The sequence below is a fragment of the Macaca mulatta genome, chromosome 15, assembly GCF_049350105.2.
Source record: "Macaca mulatta isolate MMU2019108-1 chromosome 15, T2T-MMU8v2.0, whole genome shotgun sequence".
Lineage (NCBI taxonomy): Eukaryota > Metazoa > Chordata > Mammalia > Primates > Cercopithecidae > Macaca > Macaca mulatta.
In genome coordinates, this window is record NC_133420.1 from 44,036,711 (window position 1) to 44,051,872 (window position 15,162).

General features: G+C 54.4%; 1 protein-coding gene across 8 annotated transcripts in view; it reads right to left on the reverse strand.

Annotated features, from left to right (window-relative positions):
- Positions 1–15,162, reverse strand: part of COL27A1 (collagen type XXVII alpha 1 chain) — a 156,942-nt gene that overhangs the window by 22,883 nt on the left and 118,897 nt on the right. For all 8 annotated transcript variants that reach the window (XM_077968246.1, XM_077968245.1, XM_015117009.3 and 5 more), the window contains 9 exons: positions 14,210–14,317; positions 7,099–7,152; positions 6,865–6,972; positions 5,668–5,721; positions 4,645–4,698; positions 984–1,040; positions 741–794; positions 529–582; positions 198–251 (listed from right to left, as the gene is read on the reverse strand). In XM_077968246.1, the coding sequence (XP_077824372.1) occupies positions 198–251; positions 529–582; positions 741–794; positions 984–1,040; positions 4,645–4,698; positions 5,668–5,721; positions 6,865–6,972; positions 7,099–7,152; positions 14,210–14,317 (597 nt within the window). The remainder of the gene's footprint in view (positions 1–197; positions 252–528; positions 583–740; positions 795–983; positions 1,041–4,644; positions 4,699–5,667; positions 5,722–6,864; positions 6,973–7,098; positions 7,153–14,209; positions 14,318–15,162) is intronic.

Here is a 15,162-nt window from a genome sequence, read left to right on the forward strand (position 1 = left end):
CCCTCCTCCCTCAGGCTATTTGAAGGGAGATGGGGTCATAGCCAGAAGCAGCGTGCCGGGCTCCTGGTGGGATGCCCCCCCCTGCCCTGCCCTGCCTCGCAGCCTCTGCAGCCTGCATTTGGTTTGCTGTGTGACTGTGGGTCAGGCTTCCCTCTTCCCAGGACTCAGTCTCCCCGCTGAACCCCCGGCCCTCTTACCTCTGCGCCTTTAGATCCTTTGGGTCCCGGCCGCCCCCGGGGTCCCGGATGCCCCTGCAAACCAAGGTGAGATGACGCAAGGCAGCCCCAGGATTCTCTCCCGGGGAGGGTGGCCAGTCTCCGCCTGGAGGGGGAGGGGTGGGGAGGGGTTTGGGGGTGCAGGTTCTGGGGGTATCCCCAGGGTCAGGGCAGGAGAAACAGAAATGGCTGCCCCAGACCCTCCTGCAGGGAGGGTCCCTTTAAGCTTTAAAGGGTCCAGTTCTTTCATTCCCACTGGCCGCCCCCCCCCACTCAGGGCGGGAGGCAGGGTGGGACAGGAGGCACCACTCACGGGTTGGCCCTGCTGGCCTGGCTTTCCACGGAGGCCTTGCACACCCTCCTGTCCCTGGAAGCCAAAGAGAGACAGGTGAGGGGGGCCCATCCTGCAGGGGGCTGGGAGGCAGCACAGAAGCCTGGGAAGTTCTTGTTCTTTCTAGACGTGTGTCATCCCCCATCTCCCTGACATGCCTGATCCTGCCAGCAGGTAGGAGCTCTGATACTTACAGGGTACCCAGGGTCCCCCGGTTCCCCGCGGTCTCCTCGATCACCCACAGGGCCCTGAATGACAAAGACAACAGCAAAATTTGGGCCACCAGGTGCCGAGGATGCCAGCCCTGGGCCCTGTTAGCCATGCCCTCTGCGGAGCTCTCAGGGACCTGGCCCCTGATCGGCCCACCCCTCTCCATGCAGCGGGAGGCCCAGATTCCACCTAGGACTCCCCATGGTCCAAGGAGGGAGGGGGCTTACCCGATCTCCAGGTGGCCCAGGGGGCCCCTCGGCCTTGCCGTCCTCGCCCTGCTCCCCCTGTGGACACAGAACCAGCTTTAGGGCAAACCGCCTGCTCCTGGGGAATGTGGGGAATTCCAGACAGAAAGCGCCTCGTCAGAGATGAAGTCTAGCCTGCTTAGGGTTACAGATGGGGACGCAAACTAGAGAGGAAAGGGTAGGTGTGTTCGAGCCAGACCCAGGCTGGTGTGGAACCAGGACTGTGGAACACAGAACAGTGCTTTGTGCCCTCCAGACGCCCTTGAGCTGTAGGATCCTGCAGGAAGTCAGGGAGCTCAGACAGCTGGGTTCACATCCCGGCTTGCAAAGGATCAGCCGCGTGGCCCTGCAACACGTCCCTTCCCATCTTTGAGCTCCTCTCCTCAGCTGGGGAATAGGGGAGCAGAGCGGAGTGGGGTGGGGGGAAGGGGGCAGCGCGTGATGCCCGTCAAGGAGTGGTGAGGACTCCATGGAATGATGCGCGACGCCTGGCAGGGAGTAGCACCAACTCCAGCAGCTGGCACGCATGGGCACTGCTCCGGGCCAGACACAGGCGGACTCATGACATCCGCAGCACAGCACTGTGAAGCAGATGCGATTGTTATCCCAATTCACAGATGAGGACACTGAGGCTCGCAGAGATGATGGGACCTGCTCAGAGTTCTTCACCCTCTATCTGAGAGTCCCTGTCTCCGATCCTTGCTGGGAGCAACCAGCTTTGGGGTGAACCTCCTACCCTCCATGGTAGCCCCAGGTGGCACTTGGCAGCCAGTCAGCATGGGGGTGTATCCATAAGACAGGTTGCTATGTGCAGAGCGGGACTGGAGCGCGTCCTGGTGCTGTTCAGAGGACTCGGTGAGGAAAGGCACAGGAGCCCTCAGCAGGCTGCTGCCCATGTAGCAGGGGCTCAGCAGATGGCATTAAAATTGCCGTAGCCGGTAACAATAGCAGCAGTGAGACTGTGTCACATGGACATGGCCAGAGATGGGGGTCGGGTGGGGAGCAGAGTTTAGAGGTGAGATCCTCATGCCATGGCCACCCCAGGCCTTGGTCCACCCGCAGGACAGGTGTAGACGCCACCTTTCAACTACAAGGAAGGTGTAAGTGGAACGGCAAATGGCAGAATCTCAGGGCTCAGAAGACTCCAGCCCCAGAAAACTTGTGTCACTCCTCTGGGCACAGGGCTCAAGCCAGGCACCCCTGGACCCCTTTGTTCATAGGGACTGAAATGGAGCCGGAAGAGGCTGGACAGAGGCAAAGCGTCCCTGGGGCTGGGACACATCCCTGGCCGGAGTCAGTTCTAAAGGTTGGTGGTGATCAGCCACCAGCCTGGGGCCTCTGTGGTTCCTGTGGGTGGAGGCTGCAGGCTGGCAGGGACTAGGCCTGAGGTCTAGAACCAGCTGTACCCAGAGGGGTGGCCCAGGGAGCGGGGATTCCTTCTCGTCCCTGCCCACCCTCTATGGTTCTTTGATCCAGTGCTCAAGTCCCACTGTGGACAGAGGCAGCTGGACTTGGGGACTTTGGGGAAGGGGCCTGCCTGTGTCTACCCAGCATGTTCCATGTGCCAGGCATTTTGTGAGGTTTGTTTCATCCAATCTGCACAGTAACCTATGCCGCTGGGACTATTGTCCACACTTAATGATAGGAAACTGAGAGGAAGGTCTTAGCCAAGGCCACTCAGGAATCGGGGCAATCTGGGCCCAAAGCCCAGACTGGATGGGCTTGGATGGTCGGGGGCCCTGCCCGCCCCATCCTGGATCACCTATACTGACGCCCCGCAATGTGAGTGTAGTTTGGGGATGCATTTTTTCGCACCAGAAATCTGGTAGGATACTGTCCCTCCCCTGTCCAAGTCCCAGAGTCTCATCCCCTCTCTCTGGCCACCAGCTTTGTAGTGAGCTCACCCCCACGGTGAGCGGGGGTGGGCGGTTCAAGTTCAAGGCGTATGGCTTCCTTATCTCGGGTCTGCTTTTGGTTAGGGAAGTAGGCTCTGGCATCAGACAGATGGGGTCTAAATCCTGGCCCTGCCACCCTCTTACTACAGATCCTGGGCTAGTCTCTGAGCCTCATGGGGACTCAGTTTCCCCACCTGTCCTGTAGAACAGTGGTATCTCTGCACTGGGGCTGCGGTGAGGATTACGGGAGGAATGGCAGGGAAAGAGCTCTGCATGTGGGCGTGTGCTCAGTGTCTCCCCAGTAACCTGCTCTCTCCTCCCCAGCACCATCCAGCTTGTGGCTGGCTGTTCATTCATGGGACTCGCCCTATTTTTGAGACCTCTAAGGGCATCATTCGCAGCCTGTAGCTCAGGGCCTGGAACACACTACATCCTCCATAAATACCTATTGGAGAGCTGGAGGAATGAACGAATCTGATAATGCCTTCTAAGTCAGAAAAGGCATCTGGCTGACGTATATGTGATGCCCCCCCCAACCTTGGCCTCTCATTCCCGAGGACCTCCCACCTGATGAGGCACTCAAGGCTCAGGGAATCCTGGGGACCCCCCAAGGCCCCTGCAGCCTTAAGGCAGATTTGATGTCAGGGTCCCATTCTCAGCAGCCACAGAGACTGCTTCTAGAGCTGCAGATGGCCTGGAGCGGAGGCCTTGGGGCGCACCAGGGCCTCCTTGTTTCAGGGTCTGTGTTAACCCCTTCTGTGCCAGCGCTGGCAGGCTGCAAGGGCCCAGGAGGGACCCGGGGTACTGAGTGGCACCTTCGGTGGCTTCCTGTGGAATTGGCTGGGGGGGGGTGGCCCTCTTTGATGGCTGAGCTGTCCTCCTCCAGCAGGAGGAAGGGGTCAGCTGGGCAGCACGCCGGGCCAGTGTGAGTCATCAACAGCAGGATTTAGTTAGTGGGGAGCTGACTCAGCAAAAGAAAGGCGTGCTGGGGAGGCAGGGGGCAAGCGGAGCATTCCAGCTGAGCCAGCAGGGGAGAGGGGGAGGAGGAAAGACAGAAGGGACTCAGGCGACGAAGGAAGGACTCAGACACATGGGGCCAGCTGGGTATTGCCTTGGACGTGACATGGCACCAATACCTCGGACCTTCTGGCACTCCTGGCCCTCCACATCCCCACCAGCATGGTGGGGCAAGGGCCAGGGATCAGCGAGGATCCTTCCAGTGATTTCTCTCCTCTACTGAATCTTGAGCCAAGGGGTGGGGAATGAACATGCCTTCTCCTCTGCCTTGGTGGCTCCTTCCTTGACCACTAACCACTGGGGCTCCTCACTCTCCGTCCTAACCCTCTCCTGCTCAGCGTCCTCTCCCCACTCTCGCTGGGTGATCTCATTCACGGGCAAGGCTTCAATTCTCATGTCAACCCAGATGATGGAGTTACAGTTTTAGTCATTACCAGATTGATGTCCATTTCTGCTTCTTGGTTATAAGCCCCGTGAGGGCAGGGATTGCATATTTTCATTCCAGCACTGGGTACAAAGATGACACCCAGCACATACTGCTGAATGTGGATCTGATGGCTCCTGCCCGCTGGGCACGGTGGCAGGGACACCAGCCTCGGCTGCTGCAGGGGGTGAACCCCCACAGGCTTCTCCAGCCATGGCTACCCCAGGGGCTTTCTCCTGCTGGCCCCGGAGCTGACCTCAGCCTCAGACACGAGGGTGCAGCTGCTTCCCCCACAGCAAACACCCACCTTTTCGCCTTTTGGTCCAGGAGGTCCGAGGGGTCCCACAATGCCTTTGTGTCCCTGCAGGAAAACAAGAAGGAGGTAAGTCAGAATGAGGACTCAGGAAGGACAAAGGACGTGGACTCTGAGATGGGGACACTGGGCTGCAAAACTGGGTCCCAGCTCTGCCCCAGCTGGCTGTGTGGCTCTGAGTAAGTCTGTGTCTGTCTGAGCCCTGGCCTTCCAGACCGGCCATGCTGGTCCCAGACACACCCCAAAGGGGTGTTCCAGCTTGGATGGTCAGGGGCCCTGCCCGCCCCACCCTGGAGCAGACCTGGAACGGTATCTCGGGAGAACCAGCTTTGTCCTCCAAGCCAGGACCAGGGACAGGGGCAAAATGCTTGCCTCAACAGACCTTCCCAGGCTTTGGCTAGGCCTGCAGGTGCGGACACCCACCGTGGGCTCCTCGCAACATCCCTCCAGGTCCTGTCTCGCCTGTTTTCCTCTCCCTCTCCTCCCCTCCCTGCTGTGTCTCTACCAAACACTGGATCTAGAGCCTCGAGGACCAGAGCTCGGATTCCACCTCCAAACTGAAGTGGTCAGGCCTCGTGCACCTCTCTATCCTCCTGAGCCTCGGTTTCCCCTTCTGAGTAGGCACCGTACCCCTCTGAGCCCTGTTCTCTCCAGATGTGTAACATGGGTTTGGCTCAGCCATGTCTAAGAAGGTGCCAGACTGGATGCAAAAATGGTCCCTTCCCCAGACAGCAGACAAGGCATGCAGAGCACCCACCCCAGGCAGGAAATACCCAGGAAGGCTTGGGGTGGCTCATTTTGATCTGGTGGCCCCAACCACACCTGTCCCATCCATGATCTTCCACCCCCACCACAGCTCTGGGCCCAGGGCTCCCTGGGGCAGGTGAGACCCCACATCTTCAGTGTCCCAGGGGTCAGCCTTCAGCCGGGAGGTGGTGGGGCAGAGGCTGGCGTGGGCCTGTGTGTCCAGGCCTGCAGGACAGAGTTAGGGGGTGGGGTGAGGTGATATCTGCTTACATCATAACCAGCCAGTCCCGGTTCTCCTTGGGCCCCCATGCGTCCAGGAGCACCCTACAAGAGGAGGAGGCCCTCGTTGGTATGGAGTGTGGCTCTCACAGCAGGGACACAGCAGTCTCCCTGCAGGCTCCAGCCCCGCTCCACCCAGCAGCCTGGCTTCCAGGCTGCCCATAACCAAGGTGTGTGAACAAGGCAGAAAGCCAGTGACATCATCCCTCCTCCCTGGAAATCCCCACCCCCGCCCCAGCCCTCCTTCTCCTGGCTCCAGTGGTTCAAGACAGCTGATTGCTAAATTCTCAGGACTTTTACAAGCCAGTGAAACAGAGCCGTTATTAACAATTCCATTTTATGGACTTACAGTTAAATTAATTTTACTAAAAACCAAGATAGAGGATACTCAAAACTCATCTCCTCCTAGCCGTTTTACTACATTTTCCTCCTCCCTACTCTCATGAAGTTATTTTGGTCTACTGCATCTGTGCGTGTTGGTGGAAACACTGCCTAAGGGAGGGCTGCTGTGTAACTCCAACCCACTCTGCATTCAGTGATGTCATGTCAGTGGCTTGAAACCAGCCACGGAGGGAGCATTTACACTGCAGAAACTGGCAAATACCACAAACCAGCCTGGTTGCTTAACCTTACACACAGCCAGCTTGGAGCTGCTGTGTCACCCTCTTCAGCCTCCTTCCCTTGCTTCCGCCTGGGGTCTTCATGTCCTGCAGGTATCAAAGCCCTCTGGGCCCCTTCCTTCAGGGCAGCCCAGCAATGCTCTGGGACACCCCCAGAGTCATCCAGGGACCTGCAGGAGCATTGCCCTGTTCCTCCCGAATCTATTTCCAGGGAGAAATCTCCTTGTTTGATAAAAACAGTCCTAAGAATCGGGTCCTTTCTCCCCTGATGCTAATAACAAGGCTTATTCATTTGGGTCCATAGAGGGCTTCAGGGGACCCACACACCCCTTCAAATTGCAGGAAATATTCTGTGTGGTGTATACTGTTCCGGAGGCGGGGCTGCAGCTTCTGCAGGTTACCAGAGCGATTCATGATTCAGAGAGGTGGCTGGGACAGCGAGCACCAGGTGTTCAGCTAATAGCTAGGGTGGGTGACAGCAGCACAGAGAAGCCTGGTGTCTCCTTTCCTGCCCTTGGTTCCCTCTAGTCCATATCTTACTCCCCGACCCCAGCGAGAGAGTCCTCACCGTTGGTCCCAGGCTGCCCCGGGACCCTTTAGGGCCTGGAGTGCCAGGGGGTCCGGGGTCTCCAGGGACGCCCATCTCACCCAGCTGTCCTTGGTAGCCCTTGGCGCCCTGCAACAGGAGGAGAGACAAGCTGTCACCAGGCCCCAGCAGGACGGAGGGGCCAAGGAGGGGAGGGACTGGGGACGGGATGTGGGGGAGGGACGTGGGCCCATCGAGGCAGAAGGGGGCACCTACCTTGGCTCCAGTGCGGCCCTTCTCGCCTTGCTTCCCTGATTTTCCTTCAGGACCCTGAAGAGAGAGGAGGGAAAGAGCAAGAAAAAGATGAGAGAAGAGAAGACATTGAGGCAGATTTGCAAGGTGGTCAGACTGTCGGCTCCGGAGGCAGATGGCCCGGTTTGAAACTGATTCTGCCACTCAGTACCCGTGTGACCTTGAGCCTGACCTAACTTCCCAGGCTCAGCGTCCTCTGCTGTGTAGTGGGGACAGTGTCACAGAACTTAGGGATTCGACTTGGCGATGCAAGAACGTGCTGACAGCGAGGCCTGGGTGCAGGGGTGGACGCTGGGTGTGGCTTCTGCAATGGCTGGCTTCACTGTCGTCATGGTTACTGTTAGGCATCCAGGGGTGTCCTACAGGGAACAGCTCTCTGCACTGAGCTCTCTCCAGCGCCAAGTACTGTTCCACCCTCCCAACGACCTTGAACGTTAGGCCCCAATGAGACCCGCTTCCAGTTGAGGCAGCCAAGTTCCCAAAGATACAGTGACTTTTGCCCAGGGTCCCAGCTGCGCCTTGCAGGCCCTGAATCAATCCCAGCTGTGTCTGGCTCCATGCCCAGGGCTCTTTCCACCCCCTGGCTCATGGTCCCCATTGATGACACGAGGTGGCAAATGGAGAGGATTTATAGGTTCTTCCCTATCTCTGAGATGTTGTGCGTCACTTGTGAGCAATTCCTGGGGCATGTCCCTCGCACAGGCCCCTCCTCTCTCAGGCACTGGGCTGGAGGAGCCTCTTCACAGTAAGGAATTGTGCTGGAAAGGTCAGCTGCCTTCTCCCACTTTCCTTGGGGTCCCCAGGCCATTGCCTCTGACAGGCCACTCTGCCCCTGCCCCACAGGGCTTCCCAAAGAGATGCTCTGGCCTGCCCTGCCCTGCCCTGGTGTTGGGTGGGGGGGGCCCGCAAATTCAGCTTTGTGTCTGCAGTTGTCAGAGAAACTGCACAGCAAGGGTGAGTGAGTGTGTGCAAGTGTGAATGTGACAGTAAGAGACAGACACAGAGAGAAAGAGAAGAGAATCAATCCCGGGCCATAGGTCGGGATGGAGGGAGTGAGGCAGGCAGCGTTTCTGGCCTAGAAAGGACTTCTTGACTGCAAGGCTCAAAGGATCTAGAAAGAATGTCTATGCTCTTGGTAAGCACTAAGGAGCTGCTTTGATGTAATCCCTCTGGTTGCATTAACGGAGGCACCAGATGTAGAATGAAGGAGGTGATGTCCCATTCGGGAATAGGTATTGTACTTTAAGAAGAGGCACTGACTAATTGTGATAGAAGAGGGACAGGAAGAAGAGGTCCTAGAGGAACAAGGAAACATCTGGACCAACCCAGAGGACTTGGTTCCCGTCTGCAGATTTCTGCAGCTGTTGTGGGGGCAGGGCCAGCCATGTTCTCTAGGGTGGCCAGTGCATGAAAATTATGGGGCAGCTGGCTTTGATTCAGCACAAGGGAGAAATGTCTGCTCTAAAGACATAACGCAGCATCAGTTATGATGCCAGAAAAGATGATGCTATCCCAAAGGGACACGCCACTCAGACCACCCTGTGGTCCTCAGAAAGGCAGGAACAGTGGCCTGGGAAGGACCTCAGCACAGACTGCCTGCATCCCAGTGCCTGAGTCCACATGTACCCCTGGACCAGTCCTGCTCTTTCTCTGAACCTCAGTTTCCCCACCTCTAGTATGGGACTAGCCCCGTGGCCTCCAGCCACATACAGCTACTGAACACTTGAAATGTGGCTACTCTGACTGAGGAACTGAATTCTTAATATTATTTAACTTTAATTAATTTAAAATTAAATTTAAGGCCGGGCACAGTGGCTCACACCTGTAATCCCAGCACTTTGGGAGGCCGAGGTGGGTGGATCACTTGAGGCCAGGAGCTCAAGACCAGCCTGGCCAACATGGTGAAACGCTGTCTCTACTAAAAATACAAAAATTAGCCAGGTGTGGTGGTGCACACCTGTAATCCCAGCTACTTGGGAGGGCCCAGGCACGAGAATTTCTTGAACCCGGGAAGTGGAGATTGCAGTGAGCACTACTGCACTCCAGCCTGGGTGACAGAGTGAGACTGTGTCTCAAAAGAAAAAAAAAAAAAAAAGTAAAAGTTGACACACCCAATTATGTTGTTACAAAACTTGTTTGGAGTAACTTGGGTATATGAACCTACATTTTCAACTGTAAATTTTATGAAATCTCAATACAGATCAAGTATTTCCAGTGAAATTTTATATACAATGAAAATCTAAACACAGATCAGGTATTTCCAATGAAAATTCACATCTGAATTGAGATGTGCTATGAATATATACTACACACTGATTTCAAAGACTTACTACAAAAAGAGTGCTAAATATCTTATTAATGATTTTTATATTGATTATATTTTGAAATGATATTTGGATATATTGGGCTAAATAAACTATATTATTAAAATTAATTCTTTTTTTTTATCTGAGACAGGTCTTTCTCTGTTGCCCAGACTGGAACACAGTGGTTCGATCTCAGCTCACTGCAGCCTCAACCTCTGGGGCTCAAGTGATCCTCCCACCTCAGCCTCCCGAGTAGCAGAGACTACAGGCATGCACCACCACGCCCAGCTAACTTTTTAATTTGATTTAATTTAATTTTTGTAGAGACAAGTTCTCAGTATGTTGCCCAGGCTGGTCTTGCACTTTTAGGCTCAAACAATCCTCCCACCTCGGTTACCTAAAGTGCTGGGACTACCGGCATGAGCCACCGCACTGGCCCTTAAAATTAAAGTTACCTGTTTCTTTTTGCTTTTTAAAGGTGGCTACTAGAAAATGTAAAAGGAGTGGCTTGTATATGGCTTGTATTTCATTTCTATCAGACAGCACTAGGCAATCTCAAAGTCTCCAGCTCTTCTGGTGATAAAACACCCACAATCCCTATAACCCTCACCACGGGCCATGTGCTGTGTTCTCATTCTACATAAATGTTCGTTCAATTCTCACCAGTGTTTGGAGGAAGGGATTATTGATCCCGTTTTGGAGCTAAAGGAACTGAGGCTCAGTGAGAGGAAGCCCTCTGTGGGCCTCCCAGCCAGGTCAGAAGTGACACGCAGCTCCTCTACTTCCGGGGCACCTCTCCTTCCAGGCTGGTCATGGTCAGGCAACGGGGAAGGCATGTCACAGTGACTGGTGGCATTTTCCAGTGCACTGAGGTGGCTGCAATGGCCGACTGATCCCTTGCAGAAGGCAAGATGAGTCAGTGCTGAAGCATCCGGTACAGGGGCAGGGAGACGGGAGGCTGCGTCTCCCCCAGGACAGGGCACCACTTGCTGGGACGTGCCCTCTCCGGCAGAGAGCATACATACAGTGGGTAAGGCTGTGGGCCTGGAATGAAGATTTCTGCTGGGCCCCATCCATATAGATGCATTTCTGGAAAGGCCCCAGTGGCTCATAAAATTCTATTTTTAAATACTCAACGGTTTCCAGGCCACAGAGTGGGAAGTATTTATCCTGATGCCAAAGAGACTCAAGGCCCCTCACTGCCTTATCACTCAGCACACACTTGGCCTGGCCTAAGTGACTCTCTTTCCAATCCCGGCATATGAGAAATGGGAGTGATGGCAAAACATTGACATTAACACAGCTACCACCACCACACCACTACTACCATCATCATCACCATCATCATCACCACTGCCCACACCATATCACCACATCATCATCATCACCTCCACCCCCACCACTGCCATGACCACCATCATCACTTCCCCACCATCATCACCACCATCACCACTACCCATCATCACCATCACTGCCACTATCATTAGTACCACCACCACCATTATCACCACCATCACCACCACCACCATCACCATCATCACTTCCCCATCATCATCACCACCATTATCATCACCATCACCACCACCAACACCACTGTCATCGCCATCACCACCACCACCACTACCCCCGCCATCATCACCACCACTACCACTATCATTAGTACCACCATCACCATTATCACCACTACCATCACCACCACCACCATCACCATCATCACTGCCCCATCATCATCATCACCACCACCACCACTATCACCATCACCACCACCAACACCACTACCCCCGCCATCATCATCACTACCACCACCACCACCATCACACTCACCTCCACTCCACTCCCACCCCCACTATCACCATCGCCACCACCATCATCACTGCCTCATCATCATCATCATTATCACCATCACCACCACCAACACTACTATCCCCACCATCATCACCACCACCATCACCATCGTCACTGCCCCATCATCACCATCACCACCACCACCACCATTATCATCACCACCACCACTATCATTAGTACCACCACCACCATTATCACCACCACCATCACCACCACCACCATCACTGCCCCATCATCATCATCACCACCACCACCACTATCATCACCATCACCACCACCAACACCACTACCCCCGCCATCATCATCACTACCACCACTGTCATCACCATCACCACCACCAACACCACTACCCCCGCCATCATCATCACTACCACCACCTCCATCACCCTCACCTCCACTCCCCTCCCCCTGCCACTATCACCATCGCCACCAGCACCAGCACCACCATCACCACCTCATCAGAGTCACCACTACTACCACCATCATCACCCCCATCATCTTCATCATCACCACCACCAACACCATCATCAGTACTACCACCATCACCATCATTATTATCATCATTCCACCACTGCCATTGCTGCTGCCCCCACCCACACCATCCACTCACCATCACCACCAGCCACCACAGCCTCTAGTCACTTTGTCCTCTAAATTTATAAAGACAATCTTTTATATTTCTGGTGCATTTTATAACATGCTTTCCTATCCTGAGTTTTACTTATTCTTTATAGATAAGAAAACCAAGGCTCAGAGAGGGGCAGTGATTTGCTCAAAGTCACACAGAGAATGGGTTGCTTGAGCCAGCCAGAAACTCAAGTTCAACCTCAGGACTCTGGTTCCATGACTTTTTCTGCCATGTGTTCCTGCCCATTCCACAGCCATGATACTTAACACTCACTAAAAAAGGGTGCCTGGAATGCTGGAGCTCAAAGTGATCTTAGCACACATTCCTTCCAAATCCTCCAAGGGCAAAACCAGAGAGGGCAAGGGGTGGGTGAAAGGTCGCAGACCAAGTTCCTAATGCAGAATCTGGGCCAGGGCCCCTCCTGCTAAATTCCCCTTGGCCCACTTCCCCGCCGCTGAGTCAAGCCCGGGGAAAGCCTCCTGGCTGACTCAGCGCCCTCGTATTCTTCTCTAGTTTGGTGAGTTCATTCTGTTGCAGCTGTTTACGGGGATTGGCAATTCAGTGCTATTTTTAGGAAACAAATATTTTCCCACAACCATAGTTTGTTGCAGGCTAACTTGGATCTGTCCTAGGTTAGTCATGTAAACACTTCAGGGGGGAAAAACAGTGTCAAGAGCAGGCCCGAATCGAACTGGGCTGCTTTGCCTAGGTAACATCGGTCTCTCTGATTGAGGGATGAAGAGCGAAATGGACACCCCAGGGAGACTGGGATGGCAGCAGAGGTGTGAGTTCTCACCACCTGGTTGGCTCAAGGTAGATGCCAGCAGGCTTACGCATTTGGGCATTTTGTCTGCAAGGCCACCTAATCCACGGGTCCCAAGCAGTTCGACTGAACCGACCCAGCACTCCTGGGTCACACAAACTCTGCTCAACCGTACAAGACTACCACCGCCCCCCCACTACCAAGTCAAGTTCCGAGTCATCAGTCCAGTATTTGCGACACTCAGAAATCAACCTTCCACCTGCCTCCAGCCTCATCCTCATAGACCCACAGCCAAGCCCTGGATTCCAACTCTGCCAGAGCCCAGGGGCAGTATGTGTAGAGTCATGCAGGCCTAAGTTCAAATTCCAGCTTTGCCATTTGTCACTGTGTGAGCCTGGGAAGTTTCCTTTACCTCTCAGATTTTCCCAATCCTCAGGGGTTGCTATCAGCATCAAAGAGGGAACCTTCAGGAAAGCACTGGGCAACTTGTCTATACACGTTGAAACCTGTCTATACACCTTTAGTCTCGGAGCACCTGGCCCAGGGAAGATGCTTGTGAGTGTTTGTGGACTGACTAAGTACATTTCTGTTAGGGTAGAAGAGCAGAGCTGCTCTGTCTTCTTAATCAACAAACAGATTTTGGTCACCTCTTACGTGTCAGGTCCGGTTTTTTTTTTTTTTTTTTTTTTTTTTGTGACAGAGTCTCGTTCTGTTGCCAAGGCTGGAGACAGTGGCATAATCTCGGCTCATTGCAACCCCTGCCTCCCAGTGTCAAGTGATTCTCCTGCCTCAGTCTCCTGAGTAACTGAGACTATAGGCATGCGCCACCATGCCTAATTTTTACACTTTTAGTACAGACAGGGTTTTACCATGTTGGCCAGGCTGGTCTCCAACTCCTGACCTCAAGTGATCCGCCTGCCTCGGCCTCCCAAAGTGCTCAGATTTCAGGCGTGAGCCACTGGCCAAGGCACTGTTAAAGACGTAAATGAAGGCCAGAAAAGGTCTTGGTCTTCATGGAACCAAGACATACACTGAAGGTTATGCATGTCCCTGAGGGCTCATGGCCCAGCCTGGGGGCAGGGATGGCTTTTTGGAGGAGGTGATGTCTATGGTGATACCTAAAGGCCAAATAGGACTAAAGCAGGTGACAGGAGAGTGAGGAAAGGAGAGTGTCCTAGACAGAGCACGGACAAAGGCCCAGGGGTAAGGACCACAGCTTGTCCAAGGAACTGAAAAAAGTTCAGTGTGTCTGGATATGGGGGATGGACGAGATGAGGTCGGCAGGGGCCAGGTTTGCACAGGGCAGGGGAGCCGGTAGGATGAGTCACAGATGTTCTGCAGAGCCATGGAACGTTAAGCAGGGAAGGGACATGGTCAGATTGGTTCTCTGGCAAACCACCGGGTGGAGAAAGGACCACAGCAGAAGATCCTTCAGTGGCACTTCCAAAAGACCTCCCGCCCAGCTGCCTGCACAGGCATGAGCGTTCCGGGTACCCCAGAGCCCCAGGCGCTGCAAGCAGCCTGCACACTCACCCGGACACCAGTGACACCAGGGGGGCCGGGGGGCCCGTCCTCACCCATCAGCCCTTCCTGGCCTTTCTCGCCATGTTCTCCATCAGGCCCTGGGTCTCCCCTGTCCCCCTGGGTGGCAGGGCATGAGGAGGGGAGAGAGACAGAGAATAAGTTAGTTGCCAAGTGCATCAGAGGCCCCAAACTGCAGGGCTCCATTCAGACATCCACAGCCAACTGGCCCCTAGGTTCCCGACAGGTCCCTCCACTGCCAAAAAGGCAGGGTGCTGTGACTCGGCTGCCGCGCTCAGTGTAGCCTGAAGCTTGCACAGGACGCATCCCAGACTTAGAGGTTCCCACGTGTCCCTGTCTGGGCCTGGGCCGGGAAAGGCAGAGTGACTCAGAGATAAGCCCAAGTCCTGACTGCACCCACCCCACAGAGTTCACAGGAGACAAGGGCAATTTGTCCCCAACTTAGACACATTGGGAGAACAAGAGTCTTATGAAGCAGTTTTTTTTTTTTTTTTTTTTTTTTTTTTTAGACAGAGTCTCAGTCTCTCTCCCAGAGAGAGATAGTGCAGAGGTGCAATCATAGCTCACTGCAGCCTCTACCTCCTGGGCTCAAGCAATCTTCCTGCCTCAGCCTCCCAAGTAGCTGGGACTACAGGCACATGCCACCATGCTCAGCTAATTAAATTTTTTTTTCTTTTGCAGAAATGAGCTCTTGCTACAAGAGAGCTTGAGCCCAGGAGTTGGAGACGGTTGCCCAGGTGGGTCTCCAACTGCTGGGCTGAAGCAATCCTCCCACCTCAGCTTCCCAAAGTGCTGGGATTACAGGTGGGAGCCACTGCGCCTAGCTGAAAGAAATTTTCATCAAGCAAGAAAATTTACCCAATTCTCCCTCTCAGAACCACTCTTTCCATTTTTCTGAGCTGCATTTTCAATCCTTGATGACACAAAAACAGTGAATAATAATA